The sequence below is a fragment of the Melanotaenia boesemani genome, chromosome 5 (genome assembly GCF_017639745.1).
Source record: "Melanotaenia boesemani isolate fMelBoe1 chromosome 5, fMelBoe1.pri, whole genome shotgun sequence".
Lineage (NCBI taxonomy): Eukaryota > Metazoa > Chordata > Actinopteri > Atheriniformes > Melanotaeniidae > Melanotaenia > Melanotaenia boesemani.
Window position 1 is genome coordinate 20,293,337 of NC_055686.1, and position 14,362 is coordinate 20,307,698.

Sequence of the window (14,362 nt, forward strand, 5' to 3'; positions counted from 1 at the left end):
ATGGTTTGTGACTGAATAAACCTTTAATGACTTAATGAAATGTTGTCTCTTTTAACTGGTAAAGGTGATGTTTGGAACAGTTCAAATACTTTTCTAGCCTTTTCCAAGTACATTCCAAGATTTTCCATATGGCTTTATGCAGACAACGTTTTCAGTATTTGCAGTACTTTTCTTTTTTTATATCAACATATCATACCACATTGATTGAACAAGTTTTACTTTAAAAAATTTTTTTTCTTTGTGTGAACATAAAATGGTTGAACTACCTTGAAGCAAAAAACACTTGGTTGTCCTTTAGTCTGCAAATTGGTGGTTTAATCATTCAGTTTACATGTTAAAATGTCCTTGGCCATGAACAGGAACCCCAAATTCCCCCAAATGTGCTCTTCATTTCTTTGTTTCTTTGAACTGAAGCATCTGCGTAATGAAATTAGGAAAATTTGACAAAAAGGTCAAATGAAGAAATGTATAGAAATAAAACAACAAAGCTGAAAACACAAAACAAGAAAATGCATATCAGATGACAATTAGAAAAACTAAAACTGCAAAAAAATTCAAATTATCAGCTGATATTCAGCCGTTGACTGTCATTAATCGCAAATCAGCAAATCAGCCAAAGGCATGTGTTTTATTTTATGCTTGATAGAGATATTTTTGGGCCCATGTAGGCACTTAAAGGCCAGTCAGTTGTTACTGGTTGAACAGGCTAAGAAGTTTTTTTTTTTTCTTCTACTTTACATTTTTCTATTTTACACAAGTATTTTTTTATGAGAATGTCTTTTTTTTTAAAAAATACGGTGGTATGAAAGGATTTGTGCTAATTTAAGTAACCATCTACACTGTATTCTAAATTATTAATCACATGTTGTTTTTATTATTTCTCCAAAATAACCAATAAAAATATTATTTTTTTAATTGTTGAGGTCAGGGGATGTGGCCACACCATGAGCTTTTCCTCCCTTTATACCCATGGCAGTAGACACCAGCAGCATCAAATACCTGCTTGATGGTCAACAGTGGCTTTTCATCAGCTGCTTTCATTTGCATGATGGAGACTATCCTTGAAATGCCTTTATCAGTATAAATCCGTTCGACCAAATGACATGTTTTTAACACTTAAAGGTGCAACATATAACAAAGTCAAAGTAACTAATCACTTGAAAAAACTGTTATGTTTTCATTCTCTTAGAATGAGCCATTTGTATCTACTTGCTGTGTGTTCACATACAGTACAGGGCAGATGCAATATTTCTGTCACCATTTTTACTACAGTGTCTCTGAATGGACAAACAGCTTTGTGTGTAAAGTGAGAAACCATGGAACTTTAAAACTCTTGTGCCGGGTTTGTTTGATAGGTGCTAGAGCACATATGGGATAAGTAATGCCTTTACAGGCACATAGAAGAATGCACATATAAATAGTTTTGAAGTAGTTACCTGCAGTACAGTTATCACTGCACCTGAGGCCACTGGTTTTACTCGTAGATAAAAAAACATGTTTTTTGTTTGAAACATTTTGGCCACTGACGGCATCCATCTATTCTCAACTTTGCATGCCGTTTAAAGTAATTGTTATGCTCATGTTTACCACTAGATGTCAGTAATTCTTGTACACTGCACCTTTAAGTTTTTGTAAAACATCTCACATTTGAATTCCTTTCACAAGGCATTGCACTATTTCACACTTTTCATTTGTAGGTGGATCTTTTTTTCCCTCTAAACTGCATAGAAACTGTGATTTACATAATAATGTGGAACAACCATTTTAAGTAGTTTTCCTTTAATTAAGCTCCTTTAGGGAAACTAATAATCTAACCAGTCTGAGATTGTTATCAGTTATTTAAACAGACAGGAGAAGCAACACAAGCAAAATCGTAAATGTTTAATGAAGTGAAATCATACACAAAGTGTAAAGACAACTTCATGAGGTGAAAACGAATAAAATAAATTTGTGCAAATGAGTCATGACTGAATAGAATTACTGCACTACATTAAAACCATAGCAAATTAAAAGGAAATTAATTAGTTAAAGTTTTTATGCTTGATTCCATAACTTAGTTTATTTACTTTTCTAAATGAACAAACTAACTGAGCTGTCAGTGGCACTTTTAATGATATTTTAGTTTCTTAACGCAGTTTTTCCAGCAGCAGCAGGTGGGTCAGACCAGCCCAGGTGGCAGGCGGCAGCAGCATGGTCCTCTCAGAGGGACGGACAGACAGACACCTGCAATGGTATTTTCCATGTGCCTTCCGAGGCTGGGGGGCGAGTTTGCGCCACACAAGCAGAGAGCAGCTATTTTGAAAGTGACCCCTCATTCAGGCAGCGACTCTGCAGCTGTCAGGAACCATGACTGAAGATGACGGATTCTGTTGTCGTGGAGGGATATGCCAGACTCAGAGATGGGAAAAAGGTGCTTACTTTATTTTTATTTGCAGGCGCAAACGTTTGAGGTCCTTCCAGAGTTCTTAAAAAATCTGTACTTATAAAAGTTTTTTTTTTTGCTTTGTGTCACAGTGGAAAACTAGGTGGCTCGTACTTCGCAAGCCGTCGCCTGTAGCAGGTAAGGAAACGACGACGTTTGCTGGCGGTCAGTTTAGTTTATTCTCTCACCAAGATAATGATCCAAATGCGGAGAAACCAGTGCGCAAGCTTATGCCACACTGTTTTGGATGATAGTGAGTTAGACGAGTATCACGTGCCAGTGTCACCCTGCGTGTTTTTCAGTCGCGTGAAACTTGAATATGGAAAGGGCCTGGTTTTGTGCTCAAATCTAAAGATCAGGTCATGCCTAGAAATATTCGTCATCATTTGAAGACAGAATATAATCCTACAGGAGGAACTTAATGTTTAGGGAAATTGGATTTAAATTGACAGTGAGGCTTTGCAGTTTGGGGAGGAAAAAGCCCTGAAAATGCATTGTTTAAACAGATTTAATTTGTAATTTAGCTGAAATTGCAGTTATTTGTGCTATTTTCTTCTTCTTAAACTCCACTTTTGATATTGTTTTGTCACCATTTTCATTTTAATACTCACAACATTCCCCCCCACACATGCACAACCTTGAATTTCTCATGCAAAGTTGTGTTAAGGTGGTATGTCTGGACTTTTGCACATCATTTTATAGGTATAGCTGGCCTGTATTTGATCTCATGTCAGAGGTAATGGGCTGAAGAGTAATAGTCTGAGTGTTGCTGTATTTTTAGAAGCTTCGTGATGGTGAAATTGATGGTTTAACTTTGCTTAAACTTTATTTAAAGGTTGTTTTTGCTTTTGACTTTACCAGTTTCTTTTATATTTAATAAAGTATGAATATTTAAACATGACTGAGAGTGATATTTCATCATATCTCACTGTGCAGCAATACATCTTCAAAGTTTCTTTGGGTATGCGGTGCTGGATGGCTTAACATACCACACAGGTTGAGCTGAAGTTGAATCCTGCTCCTCCTTAGATCTTTTATGTCAGTGTTGTCACAGCTGTCCGCACTCATACCTCAGTTATGTGTGTTAAGATGTGTGTGTGTGTGTGTGTGTGTGAGCGATGCATGCACATGCATGGTGTTGTTTTGTCAGTTGACACTGATTGTTTGAAAGGCATCAACCACCCTAGAGGACACTATACAGCAGCTACTGTGGACCATAAGGCATCTTCACTGTGTTTGTCTGGAAATAATCATAGATTTCATCAGTTACCAGTCATTCTAGAAAATATATAAACAAATGCAAGTTATGAAGGTTAACTGAAATTTGAATTAAAACTTACTCTTAGATATAAGATATTAGTTATTTTTTTATGTGGTGCATGATACTCATTGTTTATATCTTTCAGATTGTCTCGTGCTGCTGGTTTTTAGAGACAAATCTGAGAAGGTTCAGGGCAACAAGGAGAGGGCGAGTGTCACCTTGGAGGAGATCTGCGGCCTGGAGGCTGGACAGTGGTATGAAGGTGTGGCTTTTACTCTCGCCATCCTCTGCTTGAATCAGGCTGCTCTACTGGGCTTTGACAGCAGGGAGGCCCTGCAGGCGTGGGACGTCCGACTACGATACAGCCTCGGGGAGGGTGAGGACATGTTTCACTTCTTTTGCTCTAAAAGATAAACAAGAATGTCGTGTTTGACCTCATTTTGTAGCTCTTATATCTTTATATCTAGCAACAATCAGATTAATTCATGCTTTGTGTGCTTTGTGCATGCAGGTTTAAGTGTTTATGTGGACTTAAGAAAGGAGTAAAACACTACAAAGCAGAATTGGTGACTAAATGAGGTAACTTCAGGTTCAAATCTGATGCACGCACTCACTCATTGGAGCGCACCGTACCTTAAAAGGGTGCTGAATACTGCAGGTGGCAATTTGCGCCACAAACCATATATGGTATGTAAATTAATTAAACTCAGATTAATTGGATCCAACAGCCTATGAAGTTCTGCACAATGACTCATTAATATGAGACAGGTGTGTTGGAGCAGGGAGACATTAAAAACCTGCAGGACTGCAGTCCTCGTTGGACCGAATTGTAGCCCTGTGCTACACCATTTACGTACCTTATGTGGTTTGTAGAGCAAATTGCCACCTGCAGTATCAAGCCCCTTTTTAAGGTACAGTGGGTTCCATGGAGTGAGTGCATGCATTGGGTGAAATATAACCTCCTGGTGAGGCTAAAGGTTAGTTGGTGGTGTAATTTACCATGGTAAAATGGAATTTCCTTGATCTCCTAATAAAACTTTAAAGTTTCAAGTTGTTTATTTGTCATGTGCAAGATGGCAGTGAAATGCAGTTGTACATGCATCTGAGGCTTTTTTACTACTAGCAAAAAACAACAACACAGTAATAAACTAAAAAGACAATAAAGATAAATAAAAAGCCACAGTGCATCCTCATGATTTTCAGAGATATTCTGAACCTCAGTTGTCTAAGGTGACAAAGACGCTGCCTCGCCTTCTTTACCTGGCTGTCTATGTGCAGAGTGCAGGATAGATCCTCGGTGATGTGCACACCCAGATGCTTGAAACTGCACACCCTCTCCACCAGAGTCCCAGTAATCCTCAGAGGGGTGCTGTCTCCTCTCATCATCTTCTTAGTTTTGTCTACATTTAGCAGGAGGTTGTTAGCATGACATCACTCTGCCAGTGTGTACACCTCCTGTATACGCCCGCTCATCATTGTTGATGCAACCAACCATCAAAGTGTCATCCTCGAACTTCACTTCACTATGGTGTTGGAGTGATACTGCTTGCAGTAAGGGAAGGGATCTAGTGAGGGTGCGTTCAAGCGCATGTGGTTCTATATTAATTTTCTGACAAGCTCCGGTTATAAAATGTTTTGGAAAATAATAAATAATGATTCATTTTTAAAACGTTTATATTTTATATCATGGCTGGTATAGAAAATGATCACAGACAGTTGCACTTATGCACACTCTGTTTTGAATGTTTTTATGCTTATTCTTCATTCTTTTAGTTTGAAGTAAGACCTTTCAATCAGTAAAGGACATTTCTAATGACGACGGTTGCATCTGACACAAAAAGGCTAATAATGTCTTACATGACACAAGAACACACTAATTGGATCAAATATACAGTAGAAAATACAGTCTGATTAATGAGCCTTGATGTACAAATTCCTGGTAATGTATAAAGAGATATGGGATGACTCAACTTCCCCCCTTTACATTAACACGGTCATATAATCTCTAATCTCTTATCACTAAGTCCCTCTTAGTTCGTTCACTAAGATCACCAGGCCATGAATTAGAAAATGCAAAGACTTGCAATTACGATGCCTTTGCTCATGTTTTTTTAAATTAGTCTTTCAAGCTGCTCAACTTAGTGCAGTTTTTTTTTCTTTTACAAAAGATAATTTAAGAACGGGAGCAACATGATGCAGAATTCCAGCTGGGATAAAATAGATACCTAAACTCATTGTAATTAAAGGGAGAAACACAAAAGCACAATTATGATATCTTTATCTAAAAAAGACAAACATAAATTGATTTATATTGGTTTAAAATAAGGGGATTTGATTCTTAATACCATTATGATACTTGCTCTTCTGTTGAATTTGATAAACCTGTGCGATCAGAACATTTACCCCTCTGATTACACACTATGGACATCCTGTCATTTCATAATAAACTGAATGCCATCAACATGCTTCTGATACAGCTTTGTCGAAAAAACTTAGCTTGATGAGCATTATTTGTTCAGCATAAAGATCTTTAAATTATTTATTTAATTTTAATTTTATATTGTGAGATTGTACAGTTCAAACTTTACATTTTGTTTGTATCTTGGAGCTTTAAGCATGTCTGACACTGCAGAGACTAACTGCTGTGTACTGTGTGGATCTATTATATAAGTTGCATAAGCGATGAACAAATAGGAGCTATTAATAGCGTTGGACTGTTCAGCACTTGGCAGCTGAATTGTAAAGATGTAACTAATGACAGCGTAAGGGGACCTGATAGTTTGGAGGACTTTGGAGACAAATTGCGTTGCAGTTCTTCATTCCACTTTGGCATTTGTTTTTCAAAATGTACATGCTACTCATCTGTTCAGTGTTGCATGTGTGTTGAGAGAGCCAGGTAAGTGTGTGTGGCCCGCTGGTTAATGCCACGGAGTGGAGCACGTCCAAGCCTGCAGAAATGTCACCTGCCAGCCCTCTGGGCTTGGAGCCAACACCATGCATTGTGCTTTTGTTGTCTTGCATGACACCGTATGAATCTCTTTTAACCTGAGCGATGATGTGATGCAGCTTGCCAACATTTCCTCATCATCGCCTCCATTAATCTCACCTGTTGGTTCAGAGCAGCGAAAGTCTTTGGCTTAGTACAACCGGGGTAAAATCTACACCTGCTTTTCGTGAAGATGCACAAGTTTGCAGGCTGAAACTCAAACTTGGTGTGGATGTAAAACTTGATAGTAGTATTACATCCACGTTCCCCAGCCCCACAAAGATGTTTGTGACATGCTCTGATTGATTGCATTTGGCTTTAGATGTGAACCCGTTAAGAAATCTGCTTGCTGATTTCATTCACTGTGCAGCTGTTTCTCATTTTTATTTGTGAATTAAATTAAATCCATGCTCAAGTAATCACTGTGCATGGATGTTGAAGTTTCTGTTCTCAGCTGAAACACTCAGTTTATTTAAATCCAGGTTAAAGACCCATCTGTTCTCTGCTGCATTTCACTAGTTTTTATTTAGAAGTCAAAATCTATATCTGGTTGTTTTAAGCTGGAATCATGTTTTAATATTGTCTTTTACTTTATTTCTTGCATTTTATTTATTTTATTTAGCATCTTCCTTCTGCATTTATTTCATTAATTGTATTTCTTTTATTGCTTTCTGCACCCTGCTGTAATGTTTTATGTAAAGCACTTTGAATTGTCTTCTACATGAAATGTGCTATACAAATAAATTTGCCTTGCCTGGCCTTCTGTTCCCTGTAAGGTATTGCTCTTATTATTTCCAGCCTTGACCATTCCTTTTGCATCATTTATATTTAATTTTCTTTCTTGAACATCCCATTACAGAGGCTGATATTATTCTTGCTTTCTTTGTAGACTTTATTGATCCAGTAGTTCTGTATCAAACATCCCTTCACGTGAAACTGACAGTTGTTGGATCATGTTTTATATTGTTGCTCAACTTAAAATGTCTCTGCTCACTCAGTTCACAGATTCAGTGTTGGAGTCTTACCAGGGACCAAGTTGGAAAGTGGACCTGCAACTCTTCATCTGTGCAACAATTTGCTGGCTCTTGCTCGAGACGTCCCTCCTGTTATCATTGGCCACTGGAACCTGCCAGACTTGCGCAGATATGGACCTGTACCACATGGATTTGTGTTTGAGGGAGGAACAAGATGTGGCTACTGTAAGTTTATTGCTCATTATATATTGTAATGGCTACACTGCATAATGCTTAATTGAGGTAAAATAACCATTAGAGCAACATTTTATCTATAGGGTAGCTGGTTGTTAGACTACACGGTTGTTTCTGGGAATCACTTTTGGCTGTTTTGTAAAGCTGTTCAGATCAGTCTGAACTCTGTGAAATGGGCGGGAACTGAAAACAGAGTAGTGGAAATGCTGACAGACGCCAACAAACATTTTCTCTTCTGCAAGACTAGGCTGCATTTTTTTAAGGTTAATAGATCATATGAGCCATATTTTCTACATTTAAATATACATTTATCCAATTGGCAACCACTTTTATTCAAAGCTACTTGCAAGTGAGCAAAATATAATTCATTCTTAAGTGCAGGAAAAATTCCTGTACTAATTTTTTTTCCTTTAATTGGTTTAAACACCAATTAAAGAATCATTTTACGTCTACTTAAATGATAGAGCTGTTAGAAATGTTAAAAGAGATGAGATAAGAGATAAGCCTTTTTAAGGTAGAGAGACCGACCCTGCCCTGATAGGTCATGGTAGCTTGTTTTACCATCATGAAACCATTAATGAGAAGTGTGGACTGAGACAAGGAACAGAGGGCTTTGTATGCCAGAAAAATGGCTTAAACAATCACTTGCTGCAATATGAGGTTATTCGAATTTACAGTTTCTGTAAAAACAACAAATATAAAGCACCCTGACCAACAGGATAATAATTAGTAGATAAGTGTCCTCAGTGCAGTCAGGCTCATGTCACAAATATTAGTTGTGTCAGTAATGGAAACCACACCCATATGTATGCATCTTACACCATGACCAAGTTTACTGTGTCACTTGTGGTTAAAGATAATAAGCATCCAGGATGGTAAACAACATCAATAATTCACTAACATAAGAAAAAGAAAAGTGTGTATAGAGTTCTGTAAAAATCCACTACAAATCAAATCAGATATATCTAATTCCCATAAATCAGACTCTGCATTACTAACATTTCCCGGGATGGGTTAACTACATGAAGGAAATAACTAATTCAGCAGAAATAGATAATATAAATCAACACAAAATAAATTTATGCTCCCTGTGTAGTAAGTTTTAACAGTTTTAACCCTAAGAGGATCAAGTTCATTTTATTTTCTATATATTACCAGACCATAACAGAAATAATTTAAGGTTCCCTTTCCTCTAGAACAGGTTTATATTTTGATCTTTAATTATAAAACTAAACAGCCTGCTGTTATTTATCATATTACCCAACAACATGTCATTACGTCACCTCCTGTCTCTACAAATCGTGCACACACAGGTGAGCTGCACACCCACCAGCAGACAGAGAACACTCATCAGAAATTATCTGAAAAACAGACAGAAATATCTGTGTTTTGAAACTCTCTCTGGGTGGAAACATTTGTTCTTCTGTGAGGAGCAGTTGGAGGTGTAACAAGAACTGCATGTCCATCGTGGGAACATGCACAGCTGAACAGTCAAAATCTCCTCATAGTTGTATTTTCTGAGGCGTGTTTTTTTACTGCTTACAAAGGACAATGCACATTCAGCTACCATCTCTTAACGCTCAGTAACTAGCTTGATGTGTGCATTCCATGTCTCCCTACTTCTTTCCTGTCTCTTGAAGCACCATGCAGTACAGGACAATTTTCTCTATGGGCGGAAGAGTCTGCTGAGTAACAGAAGCCAAGCTACAAAGAAAACCCCATGTTGACAGCTAAAAACACTTCTGAGACAATTTGTGTCGAACAATTAGGAATACATTGAGTATAATTAAATTGCCCACCCCTGTCTGCAACATTTGTACTTGCTAAGCCCCCGCATAAGGTCTCTGGAGCATCAGCAGGTGAAATGACGTGTGAACGCAGCATCAAATGCTCTGGCACATTTGCTTCCACTGAGCAGACTGAGTGAGTGTGTGATGGGGAGAGTTGCTGCTTCAGTTTCCTTTCTGCTGACCTGTTTGCTGCGTTTGGCCTCCCTATTGTCTGTTCGCTTAGTTACACTTGATATCAACCCTTTAATGGTCATCACGGTACATCAATTATTTTATTTAAATTTTTTTGAGGTGTTGTTAAGAAATAGAAAGAAAGAAAACAGTGAGGTAGGTTTTACCTCTAGACACAGTTCTTCCCACAGTTTCTATCTCACATTCCTAGTATTCTCCTGTATTAAATCCCTGCTTCTTTTTAGAGAGTATACTGTATAAAATAATGTACAACCTTCAAATTAGCTTCTTTGTATTTGTCCTTCATATGTTTTTCTACATGGGTGTTTGATGAGACAGATGGCAGATCTTGTAGAAAATATATTTCTTTTCTCTTTCCTGTTATTACATTGAAGGCAAGAAGTACATGTTTTATTTGAAACTGAGTGGGTTCATGAGTCACACTTGTGGAGAATTAAAGTGTGATTAAATGAGAATAACATGATTTCTAACTATCATCTGTTTTGTTTGGAGACTTTTTGTTGACTACATTTGGGTCCTTGAATTATTATTATTGTAATTATTTTTTTTTTTACTATTGAAGCAGAATTCTAAAGGCACCACAGCTTTTTCAGAAATTCTCCCCGAGAGCCAACTATTGGAAGAGGTCTGTCAGGCCAATTATTTACTGGAGCTTTTTCTTTTTAATAATGCACTCGTCCTCTTTTTAGTTCTGAACTTTTCTCAGGCAGCTTTAATTCAATGTTCATTGGTGTCCAACTACAAAAGAAAGTTTTACAGCCAGCTGGCAAAGAACAAAAAGTCTTTCTAATAGATTGTTCTGCCTTAGTTTTACAAATGTAGTGTGTGCAAAATATAATAGAGTTAATATTTATTTTTGTGACAGGAATGCAAACTAATCTGCATAAATAATGTTTTGGTCCAGCAACCCAGAGGAAAATTTCATCTCATCTTTAAAAATCTCATCATGCTCCAAAGTAATAACTTCAGGATGAGATTTTGATCAATATGTTATTACTTATTTTACAGTCTTAATTTAGAAAAATGTTGGGACAGAATGGGGAATGCTCAGTTCAGGTTTTTACATTTAATTTGATTTGATGCACAGATTGAACTTTACACATTTAGTGTTTTTGCTCATCATTTTGTTTTAATTTAATATTTTTTTATTTACATCCATTTTTGCATTGAAGGCCTGCAACACATTCCCCAAAAAATGGGATGAGGTTTAAGAACCAGGTTAAACAAAAGAAAAAAACAAAAGCATTACTTTGAGCAGGTGATGTCAGCAGGTGATTATAATCATTATTTGATACAAAAGCGACATTCATAATAGGTTGAACCTTTATGGAGCAAAGATGGGCAAACTATCTTCTATTTGTCAACAAATGTGAGGAAAATTGTCAAAAGTGATATTATTTAAAGGAAGATTGAAAGGGATTTGCATTTTTCTCCTTGTGTAGTGAACAATATTAGTGTCACATTCAAGGAATCTGGAAGAAACTTATTCAACAGCTTATATCCCACATGCACAAGAGATTACTGTAAGAAATCTTGGTCAAGTACAGCAATATGGAGCTAAATCCACAAATTCTGAAATTTGAAACTTAAAAGTTGTATATTAGACTTGTCCGGAGATTGTGTTGTCTTCTCTGGGCTCGCAGTTTGGAAACATGTACTGTGGTCAGATCAATCAGGTTTCTCGATCTGTTTAGGAGAGAATGGATGCTGTGTGCTCATGACCTGCCTGCAGTCCTCGATTTTCCTCTCTATAGACCATGTTGAGACCCCCCCCCCTTTTTTTTTTGCACATGGACAGTGGCACAAAAATAATACCTAAAACTTTCCTTTGCTTGGCATCCTCAGTGCCACAATGTCCTTAAAGTTTTGTGAGGAGGAGTGGACTCATGTTATATGCTTTAATGTCCCAAAATGCTTTATAACTTCTTTTTTAATGTGTTGCAGGTCTGAAATTCAAAAATAGATGTACAATAAATACGAGTGAAGTTCATGAAATAAAACAGAAAGTATCTTGGTTTCATACTGTGTGCAATCAAAGACATTGATTTTCATTCCCCAGCTTTTCTGATTTGTGTTTGTAGCCAACAGTTACTCTAATCTTTACAAATGAACATGATTTATTGAACACAACTAGGGCTTTGCAGCACCTTTTAATAGTTTTTTCTCTTCCTAAACCCTGTGGTGAAGCATATTAAGTGCAGTTCAGTTTTACTTGTGCGTTTGATTTGAAGCCAGTCTCTGTGTGACGCTCCCACTCAGAACTTGCTTCTTTGAGCATCAGTGTTGGCATGAGGATGAGTGGAATAAACTCGGTCATTTCTTCCCTTGTACATCTGGCCTCCCTTGGGCGGACACATTAAGAAAGATGCTCGATGGAGGTTTATGAAACAACAAAAAGAGCCTTCAGATGTGCTCTGTCGTTGCCAGAAGGTTTAGCATCTGCAAGCGCAGATGTCATTGTTTAAAACTGTTCAATAGCTCCCTGTTTTATAGCTTCATTTCTGAAAAAGCTTGTGGTGGTGACCTTTTCTTTTTTCTTTTTTTTTCTTTTATTGGGCAGTAATTGGCCTCTGACTTGGATCATTTGCAGCTATTTATTTTTGTACAATTATACTGGAACACTAGTTTTCTTTTTACGTCATTAGTCCTCATTTCAAGGACTTGGACGTGTTTGACTTTCTATTATGAGATTAAATTAGAATTTCTTGCAATCATTTTCTTGATTCTCTAATTTAGGACTTGCAGCAATCTGTGGTTAAAATGAAGACAACCTAAGCTCTGTTTGTGTCTGCTACAGTTCTGGTCCATTTCATGGTTTGGGAAAGACCCTTACAGTAAAGTTAAATGCTGCAATGCTTGCTCTATAATTTATCCAAAAATGAAAGGTGTGGGAGTGTTTTTAGTCAAGCTAGATACCCCTTTTTTAACACTCTACTTTGACATGTTTTCTTCTGTGGATGAAGCAGAGAGCTTCAGTGGAGAGCTGCTGAAGACAATAATTGTGACAGCTTACTACATCTTGGATCAGTTATCACATTCTCAAGGCCACAAGATGAAGGATAATTATAACTGTTATTTAGTGGCTTTCTGATGTTTATTTTACTTCTTAAAAAAATATTTTAAAAAAGTAGAGACCCAGCGCCAAATACAGTACCTCACTATGACGGTGATTCTGGCACAAACATATTCTAGTTCCAACTGACTCCTGTTCAGAAAGCTGAGTTTTCATTCAGAAATGCCAAACCATTCACTTTTTCAGCAGGTAAAATGCACTGAAAAGTGCTCATATGGTAATTTTTTAGGAAGCTTTGATGTGACTAGCTGTGATTGGAGCTAAAGCAGCGGAGGGTATTATAACAGATTTATTATATTTCCATGAAGATAATATGAATTTATCCTTCAGCTGTCCACATACTTTTTTCATTATGTGTAAAATGAGTTAAAGCAAGTCCACATATTAGTCACAAGACTGAAACGGTGGGTTGTTATTGGTCATTTTAATTGCTTCAGTGTATAATAGAAAGCATGCAGCATGAAAGGCTTAACTATTCACTTGGCCTCAGGTTTATCCTACAGAGTAGATGAAGCATTAGGAGACATCGGGGCCATTAAATAAGAAACAAGATATACTGAATTCATCTGTGCAGAGTAACCCGTGCAATATACAGAATGCAGCTTCATGAAGCTGCATGGTGCATGCCTTAATCCCCAGAGCCATTTTAATACTAATAGTGGGTGTGTATCACTGTGGCCACTGCCTGCATCTTGGAATAGACATTAAGCCATCAAAGTGAGGTTGCATTTAAGCACCTGAAAGGGTGGGCGGTCGTGGTGAATGCCAGAGATATCAGAGCATTCAAATCACACAGCGACCTCACTGGAAACATGACCCTTACGAATGCGATGAGGTTAAACCTGCAGTCATACATCTGACACATTATGGTCAGGCATCACTTTTACTTTCACATAAAAAACAAAACAAGATAAAGTGTGTGGTTATGTTAAAGTGAATTGTGTTGAAGGGGGTGTATTCCTGCGACTTGTCATCTCTTAGTACAGTTTATTCAGAACAGAGGGGAGGCGTAGCTCTCTTGGCAGGGCAGAAAGCTGTTGTCCTCCTCGATAGCGGCTCCTCAGTGGTTTTTCAGAGGGAAATATGAGCCTAGTTGCCAAGATGTCTGAGGGCTCTGTTGAAGGTTTACTGTAAGTAGTGTCTATTTCCCTCGGTGCTCAAATGACGGGTGGAGAAGGCTAAATGGCCAAGACATTCCTCGGTTTCCTCACAGTAGCTGAGGAATCTGCTGAATATATTTTTTTACTTTATTAGTTTTCCCTTTCTCCAGGAAACTGTAGTCTTACAGCATTTTACATGTTCATATTTCATGATGAAAAAGAAGATAAAACATAAGGACGATCAGTGCTGGACAAGCATATTTGGTATTAAAAGCATAACTATTATCTTATCTGGCTAAAAAGTAATACAATAGTAATACATTTAGATTA

At 37.4% G+C, this 14,362-nt stretch overlaps 1 protein-coding gene across 2 annotated transcripts in view; it reads left to right on the forward strand.

Moving 5' to 3' along the window:
- The first annotated feature begins 2,167 nt into the window (after positions 1–2,167).
- Positions 2,168–14,362, forward strand: part of LOC121640798 (protein Dok-7-like) — a 41,788-nt gene continuing 29,593 nt past the window's right edge. For both annotated transcript variants that reach the window (XM_041986674.1, XM_041986675.1), the window contains exons 1-4: positions 2,168–2,410; positions 2,515–2,560; positions 3,829–4,059; positions 7,668–7,868. In XM_041986674.1, coding sequence (XP_041842608.1) covers positions 2,357–2,410; positions 2,515–2,560; positions 3,829–4,059; positions 7,668–7,868 — 532 coding nt within the window. In that variant the 5' untranslated portion in view covers positions 2,168–2,356. The remainder of the gene's footprint in view (positions 2,411–2,514; positions 2,561–3,828; positions 4,060–7,667; positions 7,869–14,362) is intronic.